The 27990-nt window shown below is 47.1% G+C and overlaps 9 protein-coding genes across 9 annotated transcripts; 4 read left to right on the forward strand and 5 right to left on the reverse strand.

Moving 5' to 3' along the window:
* Window positions 1–22: 22 nt before the first annotated feature.
* Window positions 23–4004, reverse strand: I302_107575 (uncharacterized protein; the record flags this gene model as incomplete). The annotated part of the gene is made up of 13 exons (XM_019193295.1): window positions 23–485; window positions 666–1042; window positions 1145–1327; window positions 1386–1425; window positions 1480–1536; window positions 1614–1635; window positions 1703–1900; window positions 1991–2144; window positions 2220–2425; window positions 2512–2630; window positions 2689–3565; window positions 3615–3792; window positions 3885–4004. 13 exons carry the CDS (start codon window positions 4002–4004, stop codon window positions 23–25), a joined length of 2994 nt encoding a protein of 997 aa, XP_019044772.1.
* An 861-nt stretch (window positions 4005–4865) lies between these two features.
* I302_107576 (glucose-6-phosphate dehydrogenase) lies at window positions 4866–6977 on the forward strand (the record flags this gene model as incomplete). The annotated part of the gene is made up of 7 exons (XM_019193294.1): window positions 4866–5082; window positions 5178–5738; window positions 5818–5894; window positions 6042–6243; window positions 6338–6679; window positions 6766–6865; window positions 6947–6977. The coding sequence occupies 7 exons, from the start codon at window positions 4866–4868 to the stop codon at window positions 6975–6977; spliced, it is 1530 nt and encodes a 509-aa protein (XP_019044771.1).
* A 646-nt stretch (window positions 6978–7623) lies between these two features.
* I302_107577 (uncharacterized protein) lies at window positions 7624–9813 on the forward strand (the record flags this gene model as incomplete). The annotated part of the gene is made up of 4 exons (XM_019193293.2): window positions 7624–8479; window positions 8636–9046; window positions 9194–9668; window positions 9747–9813. 4 exons carry the CDS (start codon window positions 7624–7626, stop codon window positions 9811–9813), a joined length of 1809 nt encoding a protein of 602 aa, XP_019044770.2.
* Window positions 9814–10290: 477 nt separating this feature from the next.
* Window positions 10291–13225, reverse strand: I302_107578 (uncharacterized protein; the record flags this gene model as incomplete). Its single annotated transcript, XM_019193292.1, has 5 exons — window positions 10291–10516; window positions 10596–10955; window positions 11040–11321; window positions 11393–12603; window positions 12767–13225. 5 exons carry the CDS (start codon window positions 13223–13225, stop codon window positions 10291–10293), a joined length of 2538 nt encoding a protein of 845 aa, XP_019044769.1.
* A 559-nt stretch (window positions 13226–13784) lies between these two features.
* I302_107579 (uncharacterized protein) lies at window positions 13785–16834 on the reverse strand (the record flags this gene model as incomplete). The annotated part of the gene is made up of 3 exons (XM_019193291.1): window positions 13785–14526; window positions 14576–16673; window positions 16756–16834. 3 exons carry the CDS (start codon window positions 16832–16834, stop codon window positions 13785–13787), a joined length of 2919 nt encoding a protein of 972 aa, XP_019044768.1.
* Window positions 16835–18078: 1244 nt separating this feature from the next.
* Window positions 18079–18661, forward strand: I302_107580 (uncharacterized protein; the record flags this gene model as incomplete). The annotated part of the gene is made up of 2 exons (XM_019193290.1): window positions 18079–18256; window positions 18336–18661. The coding sequence occupies 2 exons, from the start codon at window positions 18079–18081 to the stop codon at window positions 18659–18661; spliced, it is 504 nt and encodes a 167-aa protein (XP_019044767.1).
* A 254-nt stretch (window positions 18662–18915) lies between these two features.
* Window positions 18916–21098, reverse strand: I302_107581 (uncharacterized protein; the record flags this gene model as incomplete). The annotated part of the gene is made up of 7 exons (XM_019193289.1): window positions 18916–18966; window positions 19027–19298; window positions 19352–19562; window positions 19615–19968; window positions 20024–20154; window positions 20213–20780; window positions 20838–21098. 7 exons carry the CDS (start codon window positions 21096–21098, stop codon window positions 18916–18918), a joined length of 1848 nt encoding a protein of 615 aa, XP_019044766.1.
* Window positions 21099–21404: 306 nt separating this feature from the next.
* On the forward strand, window positions 21405–24201 carry I302_107582 (uncharacterized protein; the record flags this gene model as incomplete). The annotated part of the gene is made up of 8 exons (XM_019193288.1): window positions 21405–21612; window positions 21666–21881; window positions 21933–23332; window positions 23388–23477; window positions 23535–23678; window positions 23736–23882; window positions 23943–24029; window positions 24088–24201. 8 exons carry the CDS (start codon window positions 21405–21407, stop codon window positions 24199–24201), a joined length of 2406 nt encoding a protein of 801 aa, XP_019044765.1.
* Window positions 24202–24562: 361 nt separating this feature from the next.
* I302_107583 (uncharacterized protein) lies at window positions 24563–27458 on the reverse strand (the record flags this gene model as incomplete). Its single annotated transcript, XM_065870485.1, has 5 exons — window positions 24563–24946; window positions 25002–25130; window positions 25176–26374; window positions 26427–27213; window positions 27333–27458. The coding sequence occupies 5 exons, from the start codon at window positions 27456–27458 to the stop codon at window positions 24563–24565; spliced, it is 2625 nt and encodes an 874-aa protein (XP_065726557.1).
* Window positions 27459–27990: the final 532 nt, after the last annotated feature.

Genomic DNA, 27990 nt, shown 5'->3' on the forward strand with positions numbered 1-27990 from the left:
ACAGTAATAGAGCCAGAACAGTTCAATCCACCTCACCATCCTTCCTGTTGCCCAACCTCCCACTCAACGAGTTACTCTGCCCACCACTCCCCTCTCCATACTCCCCATGCTGATACCGTGCATTGTGGACCTGGTCCACCTCGTACCCCAGACCGGGCGGTCGGAAAGTAGGCGACATCCAACCGAAATTTAACCACTTCATCACCCCTCCTCCACCATGCGCTGAGTGACTTTGTGAAGTATGCGTAGAGGAAGTCATACTAGATGGATTGGGACTTTTGACTCTTCTAGAAGTGGATAGGTCCAATGTTTCAGGTGCTGGTGCCGGAGAGAGGTTGGAGCGAGTTCGGGATAATTCGAGTTTCCTATCTCTTTGTGCTGAGCCGATGTCGATCTGAAGGGATGGGCAACTTGGTATGATGGGTCGGAGGGATTCTTTGGATTTCGAGGTGATGGATTGATCTCGTGGGTCGGAGTGGATCGAACTACAATAGAACAAGTGTGTATGTTGGTATCAGCTCGGTATGTTACAGCGCTTGTAAGGAGGAAAGACTATGTTATTCTGTCTGTTCAGGTCATCTAGACTCCCAAAATCAGAGGTCTTCAGGTTCGCCAAAACCTGCTCTGAGATTTACACTTGACCAAAAATACAGAAACACACTCACCTCCCATTATCTCCCGTCACATGCTCATAACTCGCCCTATGAACACTACTAACAAACTGATCCATAGTCCTCAACAGATGATGCATCTCCTCCTCTTCCCCTGGAACAACTCCATCCTCTCTCGTCATCTCCGCACCGCCAACTCTGGCTTTACGGCGCTGGAACAATAATTCGTAGAACACCGCTGCGTCCGCGTCTACTTCCACAGGTCCAGCAACAGTCAGCATGGGTACGCCCTGGGCTATCTCGGGTGGGAGTAATGGTAGACGCTGAGATAGGAAGATGGAGATGGTTGAAGGTGGAGTGGGACGACATTGGAAGTCGTCTAGTGGTGTGGCGAAAGATGAGAGGTAGTCTATCATTGTGTCGTTGTTCTTCTGCAACGTAGGTCATCAGAACGTACTACTGATGAGAGACTGGTTTTATCTATCGTGGGGTCATGACACCTCAAGTGGGATGCGTTGAAGTATCGAGCTTACCCGTATGAACGAAGAGTACCTCGCCAATTCAGGATCCCTCGCCGAATCGCTCCAAGTGAAAAAAGCCATCGTATGGAATATCTTAGCTATCAACGTCAATGTCTTCTGTACAGGTACTCTGGGTAGACCTCTTGCGAGTCCAAACAAGTGGGGGCGCATCAATGCTGGGCCGATGAGTCGTAGCTAGGAGAGTGAAGTGAGTTGCCGACTTTGCGAGGTCACCGCGGTTTTGGGAACTCACAAAGAGGAATGACGAGACAGCTTTATACCTTAGCTTTCTCCTGGTGTCATTCGAATCAGCTGAGGAAGATTGAGCGATGTGGGTTACAGCTCACTCTTCATGATTCTCTTTGACATTCTTGAATAGTATGGCAAATACTTGTCGAAGTATGCTATAACAGGCAAGACTCAGCTGTATCAGCAAAGCTATCTCTTGAATTCTAGATCAAGGATGAATCATAACACTCACTTTGGAAAAGTTCCTCTTTGAGCTAAAAGATCATACCGCCTCAATCAGCATTTTATTTCCCCCTTAACATCTGTCGTCACGTCACTCACTGTACATATCCTCCCAACAATCATCCAGTATCTTGACAACGCTCCTCGTATTCTCATTATTCGCCTCGATCTCATTCTCGAGAACCACATTAACAGTAGGGCCAATAGATGATTTCAAAAAGTCAAAACAGACCAATCGCATGGTAGCTTCCAGTAGACGTGTCATTGGTGAATTGCCTCTGAAGAGGGTATCTCCGCCTGAGCTCGGCATGGTATCAGCATGGTGAAGAACTCCCGATAAATATGTCCCATGTGAAGGGACAGTTGTGGAAGCCATTGAACACTCACTAGCTTTGGCTTCGATCTCACTCATCTCCACCAACCTGTCAAATGTCGTTCCCAACGCCCAATTGAACCTCGTGAACATGTCTACGCAGTGATCGAGCAATCCTTTAGACATCATATAGTATATGGTCCTCGTACCGCCCATTCCGTGAAAGACCTAGATCATTCATGTTTGATTCTATCATCAGATGACTTGTTTTGCATTGGACGGGAAGATCGATGTAAAACCCACCTCTGGTAAGGGATAGACCTCCATGCCCACTACATTCACAATAGTGAAGTTCGCTATCAATCGTAGTTCACCGATGACATGACCCGATAACGATATTATAGGGAATCGTTCGTCTTTAGCTTTCATAAATGATGATACCAGTGGTAGATGGACCGTAGCAAATGGCTGCGAGTGTTTACCTGAGCGCATGCGAGATATCTTGAGGGCTACACAACATACATCGGAGAATCAGCTGACGTCTACTCTGTCTGATAGTCGCAGTCGAGAGTATATGTGAGGTCAATGTACTCACTACATGTCGTGAAGTCACGGACGTTCTCAAAAGTGAATAGTTCAGCCCAGAAGGGTATCTCCGAACGATCTTCAGCTTGGACCCATGTTGTCTGACCCATGAGGTGTTTATCGGTGTATCTGATTAGCAAAGAGGATTATCGTCAGCCCCAGAAGTGAGAGGTATAGGTCCACTTACATCTCAACCTTCAACCTATCCTTTCCCGCCCAACCAGATTTCCACTCATGTTTCCCGCCCTCGCCTCTCGACAACTTACTCGAAGAAGGGTTCTGAGGCTCGCTCGACCTCGCGCTGATCTGATCGAAAGACGACGCAGTATTCGATAGACCCTCCTCTTTCGTCATTGTGTGACCGATACTCAAATTGGATAAAGGTATACTCTCCTGTAGATCCAATACTCTAATTTGTAATCTCCTGTGCACTCTTGGTAAGTAGCTCCCACCGAAAGAGCGTAGTAGGGTGAACCATTCGTTCTTCTCTTTCTCACTTTTGAAGTCTAGTAGTAGTATCTGATCCGACGACTGATCGTGATTTGAGGTAGAGATGGACGTATCGGACGTGAACCTCTCTTCATCCTCTTCGAACCCTATTGAATGATCGCCTGTTATTCCCGAAGAGGAACTACCGGTACTCGTATCCACCTTGGTGATGGTATATCCCCGTGCTCTCCGTCCAATCTTACTCAAAGTCGACATCTGCGGCTTGAGGGGTCTAGCCTTCGAGGTGGATTTCCTTAGATTATTCTTGTATGAATCTGAACCTGGAAGATGAATAGATAAGACAAAAGGTCTGTCATAAACTGAAGGATGGATCTTCTGGATATCGTCGTTCCCCCAAGTCAGTTCTGGGACAGGTCGAATGATCTGACGAAGGATGATCTCGTCGTTATCGTATATCGTCAAACCACCCCCTTGGGCTCCACCGTCACCATGAACGTGGATTACTATCACACCTTTTCGCCATCGGTTGACCATCGACGAGTTGGAGGGTATAAGTTTTTGGGGGGAGTCCCGGGGAGGAGTGAGGGGAGGTAATTGGGGGATTGAGCGGGTATCTGCGCAAGACGAGTCAACTGAAGAGTCCATTCAAGGAAGGTGACTTACGTCTCAGGGTAGCTCGTTGAGTATCATACCTATCTTTTTTCCATGTTATATCGTCGTGGTCGTATTCCTGCGGAGGAGGTGGAGGAGGTGGGATAGGATATGAGGATAATGGTTTGACGGACGGTTCAGGCGATAGGATTGCATTTCTTCCTCCGCCATAGGACGATTTTGGTCTGAGCTGGGTGTGAAGTATCACAATGTCAGCTTCATTCCATCCTATACATCTGATCAATGAGGCTTGAGGTGAGATGAGATGGAGGTCGCACTCACTAGCTGTAATCCGGAAGAACGTTTCTTTTTGGATGTTGATTGCCAATCGCATTGAGTGGGTGGTTGTGCATTGTATGTGGTGAGACAATAACTTATCTCTGCTTGGAATACCGATGGCATCTTTGATCATTTGATTTGATCAGGTTATGGTTAGGTGTTAGCACAAAGGTATGATGGTGGTCAATCAAATCAAACGATAATCACATCTTCACATGTCCCATGTCCATCTCATGAGATGAGATCGCATCGCATCGTTTGAAACTCAATTTTCCTAGTGTCAGTGGTGCATATTCCCGATTGACTTACAGCACATGCCATCCATGCTGTAAAATTCAACCGGCACGGACCTCTTGACACATCGCACTGATCGCTTTGATGATGTGGAGATGGAGGGTTGGAGATGGAGCAAACCAAACTTGACAACCTTAAGACCAGTGTGCATGGACCTCCTCCACCTCCACCATTTGATTCCATCCCTTCCCAACGGGGATTGATCCGTTTGATCCGTTGGATAGATAGTATTCGGAATTCAGGGCCTATATGGTAATCTCGCGTGCTCGATTGATTACGATTTTTGAACTTGATTAGGATTATTCATGGGTTACTCGTACTGATATGTCCGCTCCCTTTTCCCTTTTCCCTTTCCCCCCAAAGTCAAAGTGGGTACGGTGATATGGTAGTAGTGTGGTTACGCCTCCACTATGTCATACCCTCATAAAATGAAAGATCCATCTGAGTGATTTGACTGTGACGTTGGTTTAAATGCACTTTCCATCGGCCCGTCCCACCGCTGCTTACCGCCGTACAGTACTACTTGCACATTATCTTACAAACCAATCTTACTCTCACTTTCCATACATTCCATCTTTCTCATCTATACCTCTATACATAGCATCGAAGTCTATGTGAGTTACCAGCCATAGTATAGATCCATACATATAACACTGACAACCAATATTCTTTCCACGCAGTTCCGCAAAGATGTCTAACCAAGATAACAGAAAACGATCCGACTCAACCGCAGGATCCATCCCTTCCATGGAGACCTCTGGTGATGCCTTGAAGGATGAGACCGTCGTCGTCGTCCTCGGAGCAAGTGGTGACTTGGCCAAGAAGAAGACTTTCCCAGCACTCTTCGCATTGTTCGCTCAAGGCTTGCTCCCCAAGGATGTCCATATCGTCGGTTATGCTAGAACCAGTGAGTATCGATGATGACGTCGGCCGAATATACATATACCCCATAGCAAACCTCAAATCACGACTCAATGCTGATGTTGTGTTGTTGTGTTGTAGAAATGGACGAAGCAGAGTTCCACAAGAGGGAGACTCAGTACTTGAAAGGTGATGACTCAAAAATTGAGGAATTCAAGAAGATCTCATCGTACATCTCCGGTCAATATGATGGAGATGAGGGATTCCAAGAATTGCTGAAGCATCTTGAGAAATTAGAAGGTGATAGAAAGACAAAGAACCGTGTATTCTACATGGCCTTGCCACCCTCGGTGTTCACGACGGTCGCTAAAGGATTGAAGAAGAACGTATACTCTGAAGACGGTATCAACAGGATCATCGTGGAGAAACCTTTCGGAAAAGACTTGGAATCATGTAGAGAGATGATGTCGGAGTTGAAAGCTCAATGGTCAGAGAATGAGACTTACAGAATCGATCATTACTTGGGTAAAGAGATGGTCAAGAACCTTTTGATTCTGAGGTTCGGTAATGTCTTCCTTGATGCTGCTTTCAACAAGAACTTTGTTAGCAACGTTCAGATCACTTTCAAAGAACCTTTTGGAACCGAGGGAAGAGGTGGTTATTTCGATGAGTTTGGTATTATCAGAGATGTCTGCCAGAACCGTGGGTGTCCTTTCTATCTAAATTCTTGAATTGCCAATAAACGGAGATGACGACTGATAACTGTGAATCCTCCTACTAGATCTTCTCCAAACCCTTTCTATCCTCGCCATGGAAAGACCAGTCTCTTTTTCAGCTGAGGACATCCGGGACGAAAAGGTGAGTAGCCGTTTCCCTCCGTGTGTCGATCTATACGTATCCCCTGCATATGTCTCAGAACCACTACTCTGTCTGGTTTCGTGGAAACTCACCCTCATCTATCTCCATTTGTGTGAGGTCACGCTAATCATCTGCCTCCTTCCCCAGGTTAAAGTTCTTAGATCTATCCCCGCCATCGCTCAAAAAGATGTTCTCCTCGGTCAATACGTTGGCGAAGGTGACAAACCAGGATACCTCGACGATGACACCGTGCCCAAGGGTTCCGTCTGTCCTACTTTCGCTGCCATGACTCTCTGGGTAAACAACCCTCGATGGGAAGGTGTGCCATTCATCATGAAGGCTGGTAAAGGTGAGTCAACATTCGGTGTTAATTAAACACCTTGTACACCTAAACACAGAGGGGGGAAGAGCGTAGTATGCTGATTGTGCTATCATCTCTGCAGCGTTGAACGAATCTAAAGTGGAAATCAGAGTCCAATTCAAAGATGCCTTACAAGGTATCTTCACCGATATCCCCCGAAACGAACTAGTCATGAGGATCCAACCTTCCGAAGCTGTCTACTTGAAGATGAACGCCAAATTGCCTGGATTCGCCACGAGAGCTGTACCCACCGAATTGGACTTGACTTACAAGAAGAGATTCGTCGACACCAACATCCCTCAGGCTTACGAGGCGTTGATCTTGGATGCTTTCAAGGGCGATCACTCCAACTTTGTGAGAGACGATGAGCTGGATGTGGCTTGGAAGATCTTTACTCCCATCCTCCACTGGATCGACGGTAAAGGTGAGTTTCCCCATCCTTACGTATAGCATCATCACAGAACTGAATTGGTTGGAGAGCTGACGGGATGTTTTGTTTTTGTATGATAGACGCTCCTAAACCCGAGCCATACCCTTACGGGTCAAGAGGTCCTAAGCAAATTGATGAGTTCACTTCTAAATACGGATACAAGCGATCTCCTCAAGAATAGTGAGTGTCGTTTGGTCCTGTATATGTCTCTTCGATGCCATTACTAGAGATTAATTAGCTTACGATTGGTTGAATTAATAGCTCTTGGCCTCAAACTTCTGCTAGCCTGTAAGGAAGGAGAATGATACCAAGGAATAAAAAGGATTGATTGAGAAAGAAGGATCGACCGATGATCGTCTGCGTTACGTCTGTAGCTTTGTGTAGGTGGTGGTAGTGGCGGGGTTTGATAGTGTCGATGTGGGAAGAAGTTGATGTCTATATTTAATTGATGTGTTTATATATGCACACTGTGGACAAATTGGTCATGAGAGGGTTTCAGGGGATGTCTGCGAGAGGTTCTCAGTATGCTAATGAGTTGATTGAGTGGGCGAGTCATCTGGTCATGCTGTATGGCTGCCATTTCTAATCTTGTTGCTATCTACTGCATACTCCGACACACAGACTGTGCATGCTTCTTGCTTCTTGCTTCTTGCTTCTTGCTTCTTGGTCTACTTGAGTCGAGGTGATGATTGTGACGTATAGGGTGTGTTTCATGTTACTACAGTGTACATGCCATGTGCCACCTGGTTATGTAATTGTCTATTTTGTACTGCTGAAATAAAATTCCCGGTTACGCTGTGAATGTGTGTGAGTGTTGCCGCTGGGTCCTCATGTCAAAAGACAGTGTCACTTGTCATTCAATGTTCTTCTCACAGCTACTCGTACTTCACCTTCCACTTCTTGTTCACTCATCTTGATTCATCTTGATCAAGGAAATGATGAGTGGCGAACAACCTCCCCCGTCCACCTCTACCTCTACCGCTCTCCCACCGCTACCCCCACCGACAGTAACGTACGAAGACCTCATCCACGGTGAATTCAAATTCAATTCCAACTCCAATGGGAATCAAGATGATGATGATGGGTATGAAGATGATTTGAGAGGTTGGGGAAATGGAGGATCAGGTAAGAAGAGGAAAGTACCTAATATGAATATGAAGAGACCAGCTACACCCGACGATTTGTGGAACGGTAATGGTAATGGACATTCTCAAATCGCTGTCGATGGGGATAGGGACGATATTGATGGTCGACACAAGTATGTCGATACCTCCAATTCTGGTAATGGCGGTGTACCGTTCATAAGGAAGAAGATGAAGTTGAGTCCTGCTAGAAGGCTGATAGAGTGGAAGAAGGAGTTGTTCATCAAGAGAAAAGCCAATTTCATTTCTCTCTACATCGACGCTCAGAATGCTCTCGCCGAGACTGAACAGCAAGCACAAGCACAAGCATCCAAGAACAATTTAAACTCAAATTCGAAAGAACCATCTACAACCCCAACCCCGACTCCAAAGCCTTTTTCAGTGTCAGGTAAAAATGATTTATCGCAGAGGAAATCAAATTTACCTGATGTGAGCGAATTTGAGAAGCTCCTCCCCGCGTTAGAAGACATCAACCTCAATGCGTGGACACCGGACCGACAAGGGTGGAAGAATAATCAGCCGCTCCAGCCTGTGAAGTTTAGGACTGCCATTAGGTTCAGGAGGAAGGAATGGTTGAAGAGTAGGAGTATGGAGATAAAGAGGAAGGGGTGGTTTCCTGAGGGGAGCTTTGAGTTTGAACTGGAATGTAAAGGTGAGTTGGTGTGATGCTGCGAACTATCCTATCCCGGTATCTTCCCGACATACTCCTTCTTCGCCTGCTCGAGATCATCTTCTAACTCTTAATGGAACATATACCAATTTATCAAACCGAATTATAGCTGATATCCAACTCATTGTGCACTTAAAGCTTCGTCATCCCTCCGTGCGAAAGCTAGAGAACAATCCGCTTTACTCAAACTTGCAAACGAGCTTCGAGGTCTCATCATCACAGCAAACAAGACATCACCCGTCGTCACTACTACAACCACAACTACCTCTTCCAACAATACCAATATCAAAGATGACGATAAATCACCTTCAAAGACGAGACGAAAGATAGCTGGGCATAGAGATATCAATACTGCGCCTTCGTCAAACGTAAATGTTAATGGAACGACCAATTCAACTGAAGAGAGTCAACCTATGTCGCAGAGTCAATCGAAAGACTCGAACGAGACGAAGACTACCGCTAATGGTGGCGCAGGGGGGAAGAAGAAACCGAAGAAGAAGAAGAGGAGCGTGTTGGCTAATCAGAGTAATCCCCATCATGTGGATAACTGTGAGTGTGGTCTGAATAAAGTCGCTGTGACTCAATCTCATGCTCAGATGGGTTGCGATAAGCGTTATCAAACAAGGCATCTACTTCACGACCTGCTGGAAGTGTAGGGGTTTTTGCTGACTCGAGGAATATTCGCTGCCACGATAGACCGCCCTTCAAGGACAGTCTCACCCCATGGAGATCCCTACGAACCCTACTCATCACACTTATCACTCTTCAACCCACCTCCAATGGTCTTCCTAGCCACACGTACACGACACAAATCCAAACCCCAAACCCAAAACAACGAACTTGTAGTAGAAGACAGGGATCTAAACTACAACCCCGATATGAGACCTAACGAAGATGATTATCTCTGCTGTTTCTGCGAATACGACCTCTACTACTCTACCGAAGCTATTCGAAAGAAGGCAATACGGAGGAGGAAGAAGGAGATCAAGCGAAAGGAGATGATCAAGAATAAAGCGAAGAATGTAGCGGAGGGGAAGAAGGGTTCGCTGAGGAATGATAATGATTCTGAATATGATTCTCAAGATGAAGATGAGGAAGAGGACGATGAGGATGGGTTTGCGGAGGATAGTGGGGAGGAGGATTGTCATGATGATGGTCATGGACGGTGCGCGTGAGTTCAGGTCATTCTCACATAGTGGTAACGGAGAAAAGGGGAGGAGAGGCTGATGGTTGATTTCGTGCTCGGTAGATGCGGAAGAAGAGTCAAGAAGCCGAAACCTGATAAAGACCGAGATAGAGATAGAGAAGATGGATGATGATCAGTTTCTACAGGATTGACATTGTCCTGAGGTCTTCTACTTTGCTTCTTTCTTGATGAATACGACAATGAACGATTTTTCTCGATTTCTTTGCTTCTTTCTCTTCATCTGTTCTTCTCCTTTTTTCCCTTCTCTTGTTCATCATATCGAACTATTCCTGATATCCCCAAATCCTACTATATATCCTGCATTTCCTCTTGTTCAACCAAAATCAATTCCAATCCATACCTCTCTTTTCTTGTTTCTACTCTCCTCCCTTGCATAACTCACCTAAATACGTTCTTTCCCGCCAGCACGAATCATATGCATTGTCCATAAATTCTCATTCTCCCATATATACACTCTTACGAGGCCTTCTTGATAACGTTGAGAAGTGCTACAATATGCATTTTATCTTATGACTACACTACAAACCGATATCATATAACCCAAAAACGAAGATACGCCATGCTAAATGCCTATTTACTTTTCCGTCTAACCATAAACGACCCTCCTGGGTTTATCTTCCTCTTCACCCTCATGTACCTCTTCTACCCCATCTTCAAGTACTTCCAATAACCTAGGCTCAGGCCTGGAAGCATCTCCATTCGGAGCTACCACACTCGCACTGCTTTGTCGAGTAGAGGGTTGCGATGGATCAGGTTTGCTCGTAATGGCAATATCATTTTCTCTCATATCAATCGTAACTATCTCGCCGTCTCTGCACTCGACAAAAACAACATCATCAGCAATTACATTCAAATAGACAGACCGAACGAGAAAGGGGAAGTTATACTCACTTGATAGACCCATCCAACAATTTCCCAGCCACCCGCGTGACCACCTTATCCCTTATAACCCTCTGCACAGCCCTCGCACCAAACTGCTCAGAATATCCTTTATTGGCCAACCACACTTTCGCTTCCTCAGTGACGTTCAGGGTTATCCTTCGAGGATCTAATCTACCTTGTAACTCCTTGAGACGAAGTTGGATAATATCCAGTATGATTGACGGAGGGAGTTTATTGAATACCAGTAACTCGTCTAGTCGGTTTATCAGTTCTGGTCGGAAGAACGTCCCTACCGATTTGAGTACCTCGGATCGAGTGGTGTCTGTTATGGATCCGTCGGGATGACATGCGTTGGGCTCGTATAGTGCTCTGTGTGAAATTGAAGCGACTTTGAGTCAGCGTCCTCTGATGTGAGTTGCGATAGAACGGGGCTGAGAGGAATGAAGCACTCACTCAGAACCAAGATTGGATGTCAAACAGATAATAGTGTTCTTGAAATTCACTTGTCTACCCTGCCCATCCGTCAAAGTCCCTTCATCAAGTATCTGAAGTAAGATGTTGGCCACATCCGGATGAGCCTTTTCGATCTCATCAAATACGACCACGGCATAAGGTCTTCGTCTGACTGCTTCGGTGAGCTGCCCACCTTCTTCATAGCCCACGAATCCGGCCGTTGCACCTATCAGACGAGATACAGTGTGTTTGTCGTGGAACTCGGACATGTTGAGTTGGATCCTAAATTCATATAGAAATCATCATCAGCTTGTGGTATGCGACGGGAGCTAAAGGTGACATAATGCACTCACAATCCCCTCTTCTCATCGGCAAACAAAAACTCCGCCAAAGCTTTTGTCAATTCACTCTTCCCCACACCAGTCGGACCAAGGAACAAGAACGAAGCCAGCGGTCTCGAAGGTGGTTGTAGCCCGGCTCGCGATAATCTGATCGCATCGCTGACGGCATGTACCACCTGATCTTGACCTACTACTCTGGTCTTCAACGAATCTTCCATATGTACCAATCGTTCCCTTTCGCCCTTCAGCAGGTTGTTCACAGGTATACCAGTGGATTTGGCAACGACTACAGCGATGTCTTCGGACGTCACCCGATCCTTGACCGACATGTTGGGTTCCTGGGCATTCTCGCTATCCAACTCAGCTTGAGCTTTGGGTAATCTCCTCTGTAATTGGGGGATCGTCGAGAATCGAAGCTTGGAGGCCTTTTCGAATTCACCATTCCTCTGGGCATTCTCTAAATCTATATTAGCCTGTTCGATCTGTTCCTTGATATCTTTAATCTCTGCTACTCTCTCCCTCTCCTGAGACCACAAATCCGCTAGATGCTTCTGTTCCTTCTTTTTCTCTTCCAATTGGCTTTCCACTTTTTCTCGCCTGTTGACCGAGAATGGATCTTCTTCATTCTTGAGCGATTCCCTCTCAATCTCTAAGGTGACGATCTCCCTGTCCAAGCCCTCTAAGGCTGTAGGTCTGGATTCCTGAGCAAGTTTCAATGCCGAGGAAGCTTCGTCCACCAAATCAATAGCTTTATCAGGCAAGTATCGATCAGGGATATATCGATCCGAGTACACGGCCGCAGTGACCAAGGCAGAATCCGCTATCGAAACACCGAAATGAGTTTCGAATCTCGTTTTTAACCCTCGGAGGATCGAGATGGTTGATTCGACAGAGGGTTCGTTCACCATGATAGGTTGGAATCGTCTTTGCAACGCTGCATCTTTTTCGATGGTCTTCTTGTATTCGTCCAAAGTGGTCGCACCGACAAGTTGGAGTCCTCTAGCTAAAGCTGGTTTGATCATATTCCCAGCGTCCATTGACCCTTCTGCCTTTCCCAGATTGAGCAGGGTATGAAGTTCGTCGATGAAACAAATTACGTTGCCTTCTTCCTCTTGGATATCTTTCAACAAGGCTTTGAAACGAGATTCGAATTCACCTCGTACTCCAGTTCCAGCTAAGAGCATCGACAGGTCAAGCGAGAGCAGACGTTTACCATGGAGTGACTAATAGAGTTGGGTTCATGACCACATCAGCTAAGTTCATTTTCTCGATTACTTTTCAAGATTGGACGATCAGCTGGACCGATTAGACCGCAAACTCATGAGACCTCAAACTCATGAGACCTCAAACTCATGAGACCTCAAACTCATGAGACCTCAAACTCACCTCTGGCACTTCCTTATTCACTATCCTCGTAGCCAGCCCCTCAAGAATAGCCGTCTTCCCTACACCCGGCAAACCCAACAATACAGGATTACTCTTCGTCCTCCTACTCAATATCTGTATCGTCCTTCTGATCTCCTCGTCCCTCCCAATGGTAGGATCCAACTTCCCATCCCTAGCTAACTGCGTCAAATCCACCGAGAACTGCTTGAGCGTTTCCCCCTTTTCCGGCTGAGAGGGACCACCCATCATTCCTCCGCCTGGGAATCGCATTCCTCCGAATCCGCCTCCACCACCTCCGGGCGGGCCACCGGGTGGGGGACGAGGTGGTCCCTGTGCATAGGAGCGGATCAAGATGGGAGTGATGGTTCGTATGGAAGGTCGAGATAATATGGGTTTGGCGGTGAGAGGTGATTGGTGGGGTAGTCGCGCTGTTCTGATTAGATGCTTTCTGGCTAGCATTTTGTGTATATTCAAGCTATGTTTTGTCTGATGTAGTTGTGCTGGGTATATTCCTAACAAAAGCAAAGTTTTATGTCTATCCGATATTATTGTGGTATATAACAAGAACAAAAGAGAGAGATGGGTGGCAATAACATATGAAGAAGATTCTGGTTGATACTGGTAAACTACCTCCACTCTCCACTCTCTCATCAACAAACCAGGCACAAATCCGATTATATGCACGCATCCTACTTATCATATCATAAGTTATACACTATACATCCCAATCACGATATTTGGTAGCTTGATAACAGACAGAAGGGAAACACAACTATGCTAGGATGAAAAAAACTTGGAATCGTAAGGAGAAAGAGGAAAAACAGAATGACAAAGCCTTATGCGATGTGCTTGCTATACGAAACAGAATATAGTATATACAGATGTGCGTGAGTCATTAACAGAAAAGATTAAGGAATAAAAGATTCTTGTCGAGTGAAAATGTTCATTCTCGATCCTACACCTGAACCATCATCAGCCGAGAGTCCATATCCAATCAAAGGCAAAGATCTCACACACCTCATCCTCGTCTACCTTGATCAGCTAGGTTAAACCCCAGTCCCATCATCCCAAAGCCACCACCACCAGAACCCCTTTCATCCCTTGGATTATTCCTAGACGGCCCACCTCTGATGTCAACTCCTTCCCAAGGTATATGCGTGTCAGCCGCACCACCAGCAGGCTGCTGCTGCTGTCCTGGCGCAGTCGCATTCTGATTTTGATCGTTCCGCAATCCCAGCAATGTTCCGACATTGTGTAATCTACGCCAAGGATCGGCTGCTCGTCCGCCCGTTCCTCCAGGTCCACCGGGCTGATCGTTCCTCCTCGCTGTCCGTCTAGGATGAACAAGGACAGAGTCCGTCATCAACTGCTGGGCTGCACGACCTTCGATGAGATTGACATGAGCTTGAGTGACGGCGTGAGGAGGGGGTGGGGGACCAGCTTCGGGTGGAGGTCCTCTGGGCGGTACAGTGATTTCTTGAGCGTGAGCGAATCTGTTAGGATCCCTCTCAGCCACCCCTGCACCTCTTCTCTGCGGTTGTGGTCCGACAATTTCTGGACCCGCCCCGCGCAGGATACCAGCTGCTCTGGCTGCTGCTATTGCTCGATTGACCACCTCGGGTGACAGACCCATTTGCATACCCAGGGATAGTTCTTCGTCGTCTTCTGGGCCGGCTTCGATAGGCATGGTCGAAGTAGGGAATCCATTGGCAGCTTCATTTGCCGCTGAGCCAGGTTCTTGATCTGTCCTGGAACTGCACCTGTAGAAAGAGTCAGCGATGATGATCAGCGATGATGATCGAAACTTACCAGAACCTATGACCCTCCTGCCAAGCTCGACTCTGACATTCCTTACTACAATATTTCGCTTTTCTACACCTCCTACATTTAGCAAACTCTCTTGGGAATTTCTCCCATCTTCCACAAGACATGTTGGCGCATTGTCTGATCCCACCTCTAGCCTCATCTTTCCTACATGCATTACGCATGATGACTCCCGCCCAATACTGGATCTCCTGTGGGACCTTGAAGAACAATGGATCTGAGGGTGAAGGTCGGAAGGTGAATCGTTCGACAAGAGAGAATATATCAGGAGTTTGAGAGTACGCTGGTCTTTCAGGTAATGGGTTGGTCGTTGTGTTGAGCCCAAGGTCGAAGGTAGGATGCATGGGTCGTCTTGGGTGATGGAAAGCTGTTCTGACATGAGGGTATTTCGAAAGGTAGGCGAGGAGTTGAAGGGCAAGAAGGATGCTATCATCGGAATACCTGTTGCCATCGGGGTTGAGCAAAGAGCTTATACCGACATAACTTCCTAGATCGTGGAAACCTCTTGGAGCACTGTTGGCGATGATGATTGCTGCTTGATCGGGTGTATTGGCGGGTGGAGCTTCGCCTGGGACTTGACGTGGTGTAGGTGCTTCGCCGGGTGTGACTCTAGGTGTTTGAGCCGCACCTGGTTGACCGGGGGGTGCTCCAGCTTCCATATCTAATCTTGCCTGTTCGGCAGCAATAGCTTCTTGATCAGGCTCATCCAATTCCTGTCGGTTATTAGTTTCTACAATTTCGACTGCTGGTGGAACAGCCGGTTCATCGGTCTCGATAGTGCCGTTGTTTTCCATAGCTTGAGCGTTGACAGCTGCAATACCAGCCTGAATCGTCGCGGTAGGTAGATCGATATCCTCCCCTCCATCTGAAGTGCCACTTCCAGCAGTATGGTCTCGACGCCTTTCCCTCTCCCTATCGTTTCTTGGCGCTAAATTACCGGGTCGAGCAACGATAGTACCTCTTCTTCCGCTCCTACGTGAATCTTCTACCGCTTCGTGAGCATGCCGAGTGGGAGTACCCATGGGACTAGATTGGGTGCTGACGGGATCTTGGGCGAGTTGAGGTACACGAGTGGAAAGGTTGAGAGCAGGTGGACGTAGACCCTGAGCAGCAGCTGCGATGTTGCTTTCGGAGGTGTTGCGAGGGATAGCGTTAGTCTCGTCACCGGATAGAGAAGCATCTGCGCTTGACGTCTGACTTATAGCATCACGAGGCATGGGAGGACGCGGTGGTATAGTCATTGGTAAGAGGGTGGTGGATGCCCGAGGTGTGGTGGAAGGTGGGGCGACCGCTTCTTCTCTAACATCAATATCGATACTACCCTCCTCCGCATCCACTGAAGCATCATCAGTCTCTCCTCCTTCTGCATCAGCCATATCTACATCCGTATCACCTTGCACAGATTCTTGCGGTGTGTCATCTTGAGGAGTATCGGCCCAAGCAGAAATGTTGAGGTTGAATCCGAAAGCAGCTGCAGCCTGACTAGCTATGTTGGCTGCTGTGGTGGTTACAGGTTGATTCTCTGCTGGTCCCTGAGATCTACTATGATGACGATGTGACCTTTCACTCCTATCTGTTCTATCAGATCTCTCAGCTTTTTCAATCTTCTCCCTTTCTCTCTTCTTCAAGTTTTCTGTGCCCGGAACAGGTAATCCAGCGGCAACAGCGTCAACAGCATCTTGACTACCTAGATGTCCAGAGAAGATTGATATACCGTGATCCTTCAACCAGCTTTCCAGTATTTGAGCGACAAGATCCAGTGCTCCCGATTGTACCACCCTCGTTCTTATATCTTCACTCCCTCTAACTCCTATGTTGACTACACATTGAAATGCTAAACTATGTCTCAAAGAGTTTGCCCTGTCGGTGGTGATCACGCGCGCTGTCGAGGGACCGTTTAAACCCCATAGATCTTGTGTTGAGGAGGTATCTTTAGGTAGACAGGAGTCGCGAAGGATGTCGAGAAGTCGTTCGAGACCACCGTCGACGGTGAGAATCTCACGAATTCGAGGGGAAGTGGAAGTAAGGTAGGTTAAGGAGGTGAGACTGTTCAGTAGAGCAAGGGAGCTGTTTGTATCGAGGGCTGTAAGGATTAGGCAGTCGTGTGAGCAAACGCGAGTGGGATGAAGGAAGGAAGTATTGTGACGCAAAGAGAAATCGCTTACCTCTTCGATCATATATCAGATGAGTGATGTTTGTCACCGCTCTGTTCTGAGGGGGAAATGTATAATTGGATTCTCTCATAGTGGAGTGTGTTATATGTGATTCACTGCTCTTGGCGTACGTTGAGTCAGCAACAAGCTGAGCTGTTGGCTGTGAAGGAGAAGAGAGGTGTGAAGATGGACTTACAGCTACCACCTGTATATTATTGCGACGTAATTACCACATACACACGAAAAGGTGAAGGGGGGAAGGAGAGGCTGATTCAGCCTGCAGTTGAAAGGAAGATGGTATGGCTGTCTGGTGAGTTGGCGGTTGGTGGGTGTTGTATCTAGTGTGACAGAGTCGGTGTCTCGTATGCCGTTGCCCGTGGTATAAGCTAGTAGTTATGATAGTATGTCTGATGGAGATATCTTTTATATGTAGAGGGTGAGATGATGCTGAGGAAGTATATATAGTTGGGTGGTGTATGTGGTGTAGCAGTGAGACATGGATGAATGGTGAATGATGAATGGTGAATGGTGAGGATCAATGATGTGTTTGCCGATTACGCTTAATTCCACTTGTGATTACGTATTATACCGATCGATTCCCAGTTCAGCCATGTGGCACACCACTCATATAGAAGATAGCAAATAGACAGATGTCTGGGAAGCGACCATCTCCCCATCGGTTATGCATGCAAGGATCGAGTGCTTGAATGCCGTTGAGCTGTCCTCAACGATTGTGCATATCTATACTGGCTCCACGGAGGTGAAGAAGAGACCCGGTTAAAATGTAGAACGTGAATCTATATACAAACAAGTCTACCTCATCCTCATCCTCAGCATTCCTCGATGTCTGTGTGTCCCCAACTTCGCAGGATGCTTGTCAGGAGATTCCCTGCAATGCACTGCATTCAAGCTCTGATAGTGAAGTAATCGCATATATCAAAGCCGATCCAGGCGGACTGACCCAATCCCAATCTTGATAACCCTCCTTTGACCCCATCCCTCCATTATCACTCCCTTACCGAGATAATACTCAAAGTCTCTCTCTAATCCAGGGGCCAAAGTGGGGTACTAAGGAAGGGAAACCTTGCAAGATGACTCGATCGGTTGATCTTCACTGCGGGTCAGAAAGAAGGGATGTACTACTGTATATAAGTACCGGTTTGTAAGTGGCAACTGCTTTATCCCGCTTCTCCTTAATCCCTCGAAGTATACAATCCCTAGATTACATTCAAGCGATGAACATGCCTGTTGGTAGGTAGTACAACGCTCTACCAGTACTCGACAAATAGATGATATACTGACCTCGAGGAGGGATACATAGTCCTCAATACCGTTATGACGCCCTACAGACCACCAGTCTACGTCGCCAATCCAATGATCAACCAGGGAATCATCCTCCCCGACCCCAACCCAGCTATAGGGATGGTACAAGTTTACCCAACTTATACCTACCCCACCATCCCTGTGATGCAACAGCAACCTGAAGCTATCATACCCACTATTCAAGTGCAGGGTGAGTTAAAGCCTTCCTTTGATAGATAATGTCTTGCACAGCTTCCTCTCGATATAAAGCTAAACCCCAACCTGAGCAGCACCACCAACAACCATAATGAAAGAACGCTACCTCCCTCCCCCTCCCCCACCTCCTGTACATTGTCATTCTTCCCCTCGAGTCCAGACAACCGTCTCGACCCCATCTACCATAATCAACAGAATCACCAATCCTGCTCCTATCGTCCAAACACCTCCGATGAGAGACATTCATATCAAACGAACTAAGAAGATCAAGTTCCCTCAATCGAATGTTATTAGTGTTACTACCACCCCTCAGCCGACTTCCAAACCCGCCATGAAGACTGTTACGACCATCAACAGGACTACTAGGAGAACAACTACGAAAGGCAGTGGGCGACATTAGTAGAATCTTTCAGGGGTGGTAAAGCGTAAATCTCCGGGTGCTGTCACGGTATCTTGAACCAAATCTCATTCGAGTAACGCAGGAGGAAGCGTACTACAGAGCCTGTGTATACGTGCAAGCTGGGTTCGTGTATATAACATGTATCATCAACCTGTGACAGTTATCGTTGCATATGTGTGGAGATCTTCGATACATGATATACTAATATTCCACCTTCATCCTTCTCCTACACAGTCGCTAGGCCTCGAATCATTCTAAGTCCACAATTTGATATTACCGTCCCAAGAAGCAGTAACAAGTTTAGACTGCACCACAACCATCAGCTCGACTCCCACCAGGTTCAGTAAAAGAATCGGTACACTTACATGTTCGTTAGGTAACCAGCAATGATCAATCACAACCTCCTTATGAGCCTTCAACCTCTTCTGGATCTTTCCATTCTTCCAATCCCAGAACACAACATCACCGTTACCCGTACCCGACGAGATATATTTCCCATCAGGCGAAAATCCTATAGCACACGCATAACCCGCTACGGTATGTCCTGCGAATCGTTTCTTCTTGTTCTGTCGGAATGAACCGTCTGCTGAGTATACTAAGATTTGGTTGTCCATCGATTGACAAGCAAAGTATTTGTCTAAAACACGATGTCAGCTGGATGTTAAACAAATCGAAATGAGCTTTACTTACTGCTTGGATGTAGCGTCACCGCTGGCATAGAGTGCATATATGGTTCAGCGATATATTTGATGACCACTGGAATATCGTAATCCCATCCTCGGATCGTCTTATCATCGGAAGTCGTGACAAATCGACGGTTCTCATCGACGAATGTGATGGTATTGACCGGACCCAAATGTTGGTCATACGTCTGCACGATCTCTCTTTGACGTAGATCATACTATGTGCAGTGTCAGATCGGATCTCACATGTCACATTAACCATAAACTCACCTGAATGATCTTCTTATCCTGCATACCAGCCAAGAAAACATTCTGCTTATCGTAGTCCGGGTTGAACTTGACTACGTTCGGTACTTTACCATTCGTGAACGCTTGGATACATTTACCAGTCTCGGTATCCCATAATTTGATATGTCGATCGTATGAAGCCGATAAGAACTGAGTACCGCTGTTGTTGAAAGCGACATCCTTGACTGCTTGGGAATGACCGAGGAACGTTCTCAGGCAATTTCCTTCGTGATATACATCCCATAGCTTGACTTTCGTATCCATACTTGCACTAAGCAACAAGTGTCCGCTTCGAGGGAACAACCGTATAGCGGAAACACCTTTGTTGTGACCGGTCTTTAGGGGAGGATTTAGCGCCGTCATCTATGACTAAAACGAACGTCACACTCACCCAAGTATGTATGCATCGTTCTGGCAGGTAGGCATTTGGAGGTGCAGCACCTTCTGAAGGGTTGAGTTTGACATCGGTATCGGTAGGGATATGCATATACGTCCTTCCAGCGTAGTCGTGCAGTTCCTTGCCTGTATCAAAATCAACAAGTGCTGTACACCTCTAGTGCAAGTGAATTTTACAACTCACCATGGAATATACTCTTCTCGTCTCTCGCAACCTTCATCTTGTCCTTCGCCACCTGTTGTGCTTCTTCACGTCTCCTCTTTTCTTCTCTCCACTCTTCAGCTTCCTCTTCCACCACAGGATCTGTATCCCTATCCCCAGCCCATTCAGCCCAAGGTCCCATGTACGCTCCATCCCCCTCGACTACTCCCAAATCTCCTTTCCCACCTCTCTTCCTCTTCGTTTCCTTTCTCTCTGATCTGGATGGACGTATAGTCTCAATCGACTGATATCCATTCTGATGCGCGTTGTTCAAAGATCCCACTATCGGCTGTGATGCCCCAGACTGTATCGAGGGGTTGAGAGCATACCCATGAACATCGAATGTACGTTGAGCCATCGCGAAGGAGTAGTTATCCATTGATTGCTCTTCCACATGCCCTGATAAGGTGTTCATACCCTTGTTTTTCCGTTGGTTGAAAGGGTCTAAGGGTCCAGCAACGGGTCTCATCATGTCTTCGTAGCTCAGGTTCACGTTGACCACTTTGTCTGTTGGTCTGGTAATGATAGCGAGACTCGCACCATTTGGATCCTATGGCAATTGGGATTAGTCGTTTATAGTAACATGGCAACTAAAAGGTCAACTTACCTCTTTCAGGACGTCGGGCGCTGACTCTACGACACCTTTTGCATTCTTCTTTATAGCTGTCGCTCCTGCCTGCTGCCCATTACTCGATGACAGACCGAAGGCATCCTTCCTAGCTTCCTCTTCTAACTTTTCCTCATCATCCTCCTCGTCATCATCCGGTTGAGCGGAATTTCCACCAGCGACAGGAACCGACGAAGGGCCAGCATCGACACCTGTACTCTCGTCGTCTGATGAGTCGTATCCGGTGAGTAAGGTTGACATGATGTCTGTACTATAGACGGGAAGATGACTGAAAGAGGTATGATAGGATAACAAGATGACGGATGACTTGGATAGAAGAGGTTTAAACATGAAATCCAGTGAGTCTCAGCACAGTGAGCCTGATACTTTTATATAACCAAGGTGAAACTGTCCCTGATAATAATCTGAAGTGGAGGTGGTGTCCCACCAAACATGATTTTCGAGATTAGATGATCCTGCTGAGGAGATGGATTTTGAACACCATTTTGTTTACTTTTGTGATACGTCGAGCATACTTGATAACGCATAGACATCACCCTCAACAGGATGACCAACGCTGTAGCTCGAATGAGAGCTATCCCTGATGAAGCAGGCCCAAGTGTATCGAGGGGAACCAGGGAGATTCGACGAGCATATCTATCGCCAGATGTGCTTCGTACTTACAAGTTGATAGCCGGAGATTGGGTGTTACTGAAAGGGGAGAAGGGGGAATGTGCAGTGCAGATATGGCCAAGAGCAGGATTGGCAGATGATGGTGAGCTGCGAACAGTGACTTTATAAACGTAAATAGCTCATCAGTGGACTTAGCTATCATACTCTCATCGACTTATCTTTCCAATCTTTCCAGTTCACAAGTTGACCTTCACCGGTTCAAGCCTGAGACTCACCTGTACGGCAAGGCTTCTCGATTCAGCCTCAAAGAAATAACGGATACCTCAGCTAAGACCAAATTTAAGACGTCATTATCAGAAGAATCTCCAAGAGAGAAAGAATGGCTCCGAGTGTCTATCAAAGAGGTGTTGTGTGAGTCAGTCCCGGCGATTGCTAGCGATCAATTGGCTGATGGTCGTATAGCTTCTATCAACTATATCCGAAATGGACTGAGAATAACAATCGGAGAATCAGAGAAGACCATCAGGTCTTTTGAGATCATTTCAATCGATTTATCGACTAAAGAATCCATCAAGAAAGGAACGCTACCCTTAGAAGATGGGATAGACAAGTTGAAAATCAGTGCAGACGACAGCGAGAAGGTCTTGTATGAAGTTAGCTGGAAAAGCGAAGTGGTGATAGACGGTGAAGACAGGACAGGCAAATCTTCCGACAAAACTCCAAATCCTGGTAAAGCTTCTGCAAATGGTACAACAAAGTCTCAATCTCATCATACCGATGGCCCAATACCCTCCTATATCAACCTCTTTACACCCTCACAACCTCCAACAGCCGCTTATGGACTACTAGGAGGTCTTCGACCCCAGATAGAGCAGATCAAATCCCTCTTAGATCTACCAATGTTACATCCCTCTTTATTCTCAATGTTCGGTCTTACCCCTCCTCGGGGTATACTCCTCCACGGTCCACCAGGAACGGGTAAAACTGCCTTAGCTCGAGCGGTAGCTTCGTCCGCTCAATGCTCATGTATCGTCGTCAATGGTCCGGAACTCTCTTCAGCATATCATGGAGAAACGGAAGAGCGATTGAGAGGGGTGTTCACCGAAGCGAAGAAACGGAGTCCATGTATCATCGTTCTAGATGAGGTGGATGCGCTGTGTCCCAGGCGAGATGGTGGTGAAGGCGGGGAAGTCGAGAGGAGAGTGGTCGCTACTCTCCTGACTTTGATGGATGGAATGAGTCAAGAAGATGTAGGGGAAGAAAGGATATTTGTGGTCGCCGCTACGAACAGACCGAATAGTATCGATCCGGCTCTTAGAAGACCTGGTCGATTCGATAGAGAGATCGAAATTGGTATACCGGATGTCAACGGGAGACGCCAAATCATCGATATCATGCTTTCGAGGATGCCTCATTCCCTCAACGAACAGGAGGTAGCAAGCATAGCATCGAAAACCCACGGTTACGTCGGAGCGGACTTATCGTCCCTCATCAGAGAATCAGCGTCAGCCGCTATCCAGCGATGGCATTCTTCCAACCCCGCAGAAGGAACTAAACCTATCCTCACCAATGCCGACGTTCATGTAATTCTACCTACGATCCGACCATCAGCTATGCGAGAGGTATTCCTAGAGACTCCTGCTGTCAGATGGTCAGATATCGGTGGACAGGACGAGGTGAAGCAGAGATTACGAGAGTGTGTCGAATGGCCCTTGACCCATCGAGATACATTTACCCGATTAGGAGTAGAAGCTCCTCGAGGTGTCTTATTATATGGTCCTCCGGGTTGTAGCAAAACTATGACCGCAAAGGCTCTCGCAACGGAGAGCGGTATCAACTTCATCGCTGTCAAAGGCCCAGAGGTGAGCTGGCGGTGTTATGTTTGTACCTCTTCTCAGTTGACAGTGTTATTTGTAGCTTTTGAACAAATATGTCGGTGAATCCGAAAGAGCGGTTCGAGAGATCTTCCGAAAAGCTAGAGCTGCATCGCCGTCGATCGTCTTCTTCGTGAGTACCTTGTATATCCGAAAATTGAGGTTGCTAATAGTGATTTATACATTGTAGGACGAGATCGATGCCCTGGGATCAGCCAGGTCAGATGATCATACACATTCTGGTGTTCTCACTTCCCTACTTAACGAGATGGACGGTATCGAGGAATTATCAGGTGTGACAGTAGTAGCAGCTACCAACCGACCCGATGTGCTAGTGAGTCATCCCGTCTTCATCTACTCATGAAGTTGTGCTAAATGTATTTTTGCATAGGACTCCGCGTTGATGAGACCCGGTAGACTGGATCGGATCTTATATGTCGGTGCACCTGATCTCCCCACTCGAAAAGACATATTTAGGATACGCTTGGCTACCATGGCTGTCGAGCCTGGAGTAGACGTCGAGGAATTGGCACGTATAGTACGTATTTTGCTTTCACGGAAATTTTGCAAGAGAGATAGGCTGACTTGTCTGTTGTAGGCGGAAGGATGTTCTGGTGCCGAGGTAGCCTCGATTTGTCAGGATGCCGCTTTGGCAGCTATGAATGAAGATCTTGATGCTCCATTTGTAAGTTGTCCGTTTCCTCGATGGCTGAGAAGAAGGCTAAGCATGAGTCATAATATAGGTCAAGAAAACCCATCTTCTCCATTCGGCTCGGACTGTCAGAAGGAGGATTACCCCAGATATGATTGCATTCTTTGAAGAATGGAGGGATCAATCAGGTGTGAGGAGTGCATAGACTAATGAACGATCATGCATTGCATTCCCAAGGTTATCAATCGTCTTGGACTGACACAACAGCATATCTCCGCATGGTATATCTAGATTTTCAGCATAGCATATCTTATATATATATATACGGGGTAAGCGAGAGAGAAGCTTTACGGAATTATATTATTATAGTCACTAAGATGAAGACGAATCAGAAAACATCCAATCAGGGGAAATGACCGAGAAGAGTATCAAAAAATGCGAGTCTCAATCGATAGTAGAACCAAACTTAATCTCATTCATAAAACCAATTCCTACCCAAAACCACCCGATCGTTCTGAAACAACACAATCTACTTGTCGCCCCACTTCCATCCCGTTATAAGGCACCTATTGAGCCGTACCAGCCCTTTCTTCGTGCCAACTCCTTATACTGCTCAACAACTTGACGATCTGCGGTGAATCCCCATTCCTAACATCGTTGATACTGACTCCGGCGGTATCCACGCCAGCATCGATGAGGATGTCCATCATGGAGAACAGACCTTCCAAACCTGGTTGACCAGACGCGTCGGGAGCGAAAGCTTGAGGTGGGACAGGTGGAGAAGGATCGACGTTGGATAGATGTTTGACCAAGAGGAAGACGACTTCTCCTGATACGAAGGATTTAGGGATGGATGAGGCTCGGGGGTACGCTTGAGGCAATAGCGAGTTAACCCATCGGACTAGTTCTGGGTTATTTTTACCTTCATCGGATTGGTAAACCGAGTTGACCTGTACCGTAGAATGATTTAGTACCACAAACATGAGGTAGATACAGACAACTCACAGCTGGTCGAGCGGCACCATTGTAATTGCTGGAAGGTCTTCTGGTATCTCGGCTGGGTCGTCCAGGAGAAGGAGCACCAAGCTGTTGACTTGCTCGTCTACGTTCACCAGAGGTGGTATCGAGACTCATCTACACTGTCAGCATTGATTCTGACTTGAATTCACTCACCAATACGCTGGCATCATGCGCCGTAAGCTGGTTAGGGTTCTCTCGTCTGGTAGCCCGCTGAGTAGCTTCTCGAGTCGCTGGACTGGGGGGACGAGGAGCCATGGCTTGAGCCTCGGCAAGAGGGATAGTAGGGATATTGCAGGACGAAGTAACTGGGACAGAGTAATCTCTGGCGATAGTAGCCTTCATCAACGCCTTCATCCATTCACGGATAGCAGTCTGCTCGGTCGATGAGAAGTAGTGGAGCTTGTCGTTCGATCCTCCAGTGAGTCTGAAACCGTATGAACCGGGATTGGTGTTTTCGTCGACAATCACTCTGTAGCCTTGCAGCTCGATGTGACCTTTCACTCTATCTTCCGTCTCACTCTTCATGTAATAGAGGTGAGACCCCTTCAATACGAAGAACCTCTGTTTCCAGCCACCATATCTATCACCCTTCTTCTTCAAGTAACCTGAATAATCCGGCGTACCAATCTGTTTGAGAGCAGCAGCGTTTCCGGTCGCAGTGCCTGATGTGCGTCGGTTGCCTTCGGGGGTGGCAGGCTGCATTTGGTGAACTCGATTTGAGCCTGAGAAGCCCAGACGAGAAGACGTCCGATTTTGTTCAGTGCTTGGAGAGACGGAACTAGGGGGAGCAGGTTTACGAGATCGACCGAAGAAGCTCAATCGTTCCTTGTTGTCGGTACTTGCTTTGCCTCGCTTGTGACCCATTGAACCAGTGGATTCTCGTTTCGTGACGATAGAGTTGGGAGTGACTGGGCTAGCGGGTAAGCTAGCAGCGGTCGAACTGGCTTGGTTGCTTGAAGGGGTTTGAGCGAGGTTCTCATTGATGGCCTCCATAGGAGCAGGCATACCTAGACCGACGTTACTGGTCTTTCTACCATGAGCCCATGCACCGTGGGGGAGATCGTCGGTAGTGGAAGCGGAGGTGGGCGGAGTAGTAAGAGGGGGTGTTGTAGAGGGGAAAGGCTGTCCTAATGATGAAGGAGGTGCACTCATACCTCGCAAAGAGGCAGTACCTGGTACGCCAAGCGGAAGACCAGAAGGTGAGAGCTGCTGAGAATTTGCAGAGATCATGGAGGAGGGTCGTCGTAATTCAGAGATGGCAGCGGCTATTCGCATACGTTTGCCGAATTGAGGGATGTCAAGCTCTTTCAGAAGGTTGGCATCGAGTTCAAGGAGGAGATCACCAGTAATCTCGTGTTCTACAAAAGTTGTCAGCAAGGGTACGATAAACAACCGCGTCACTGAACTTACCTCTAAATTTCTCAGGGATCCCTTCATCGAATCCTTTGGCTTGAGCCCAAGAGACGACATCATCTACAGTCCAAGAATGAGGGGGCTTGCTTGGTATGCCAGAATTGGATGAGCGAGTGGTGAAAGCGGGTTTTTCAAAGGGAGGGGTAGAAGGGATGTGCGCGGCCGGTTCGAGGGATCCAGTGGAAGTCTCCAAACGCGTGGATGAATGAGCGGAAGGTTGAGCAGATAGAGGTTGGGCAACAGGGGGAGTGGATGCTTTGGGGAAAACAGCTTGTTCCATCGTCACAGGACTTGAGTGAAAACCATTGCCGATGGGAGAGTCGAAAGCTCTGATACCGGCTCCCCTTGGACTTCTTCGCATCTCTTCTTCTTCATCTTCACTCTCATCGGAATATACTAATCCAGCAACTCCACCATTTGTGGAATGCTGGTTCAGCTCGCGCTGTTCATTAGCCAAACGAGCTTGTTCTGCTAACTTCGCTCTGGCATTCTGACCGATACCGAATTCCTCTTCATCATCGCTCTCAGGCTTGGCGGCGATGGATTCTATGGCGTTTTGTATGTCACCGATGGTTCTGCCCATAACATTTCCCACGGCAGCTGTTGTATTCTCCACGGCAGCCACGGCGTTGTCAAGTATCCCGCCGGACGAGTCATGAGTACCTCTTGGCGATTCATCTGGTATAGGAATGGTGGGAGCGGAGAGGTACGTATCGTTGTTTGGTGCAGTTCCGTTGACTGTGGTTGTTTGAGGAGCGGCTGTTGTCTCAGGTAGGCCGAGAGGCTGATCTTGAGGAGATGGGGAATTCTCAGAGATGTAGGTCGCTGGGAAGAGTCCTTCTTCACCTTTGGTATTTCGACCCTGTTACAGAGTGAGCACGAGTCATGATCTATAAGACTTACTCTCCACCATCCGTCTCCAAATGCCTCGTCCTTCTCCAACACTTCGATCTCTTCACCCGCTTGAAACTCTAATTCATCGCCGTGTTCGGCCATGAACGTGTGCACAGCCCGCACGGTGAACACCATCTTGATCGGATTGTTCAATCGATGGCTGGTGAGTTATGCAAGTAGAGACGGGATGATTGGGTATATATGCTGTCGAATGTAAAAGATACGGGATTGTGATCGTTGAAAATGTTGAATTGGTCATGGGTTGAATTGAGGAACGGGGGGTTTACGAAAAACACCAAAAGGCATGAGCGTCATCGTCGACATCTTGGGTAGTGGGTGCAGTGAGTGACAGAAAGGATGTGGACCACTCACAATATTATCGCCGCAGTTCTCCTTTCTGCGTTTGCATAAGGTGTATATCTGACTAACTAATTGAAGGAAGCGAGATGAGTGAAGTGGATGATGTTTATATGGATGTTATGTATGGGGGTGTGAGATTATCAACAGGGTTCATTTCTCAGGTAACACAGTGAGTAAGCACTGCAAGTACAAACCTCGTCTATTTCCGGAATCAACCTATTTCTAATCCGAGTGACGATCATTCATTAAGTAATTACAACTTGATTGTAATTGGGATTACACTGTATTTGCCATATCCGTTTGTTAT

This window comes from Kwoniella bestiolae, chromosome 6, assembly GCF_000512585.2.
Source record: "Kwoniella bestiolae CBS 10118 chromosome 6, complete sequence".
Classification (NCBI taxonomy): domain Eukaryota; kingdom Fungi; phylum Basidiomycota; class Tremellomycetes; order Tremellales; family Cryptococcaceae; genus Kwoniella; species Kwoniella bestiolae.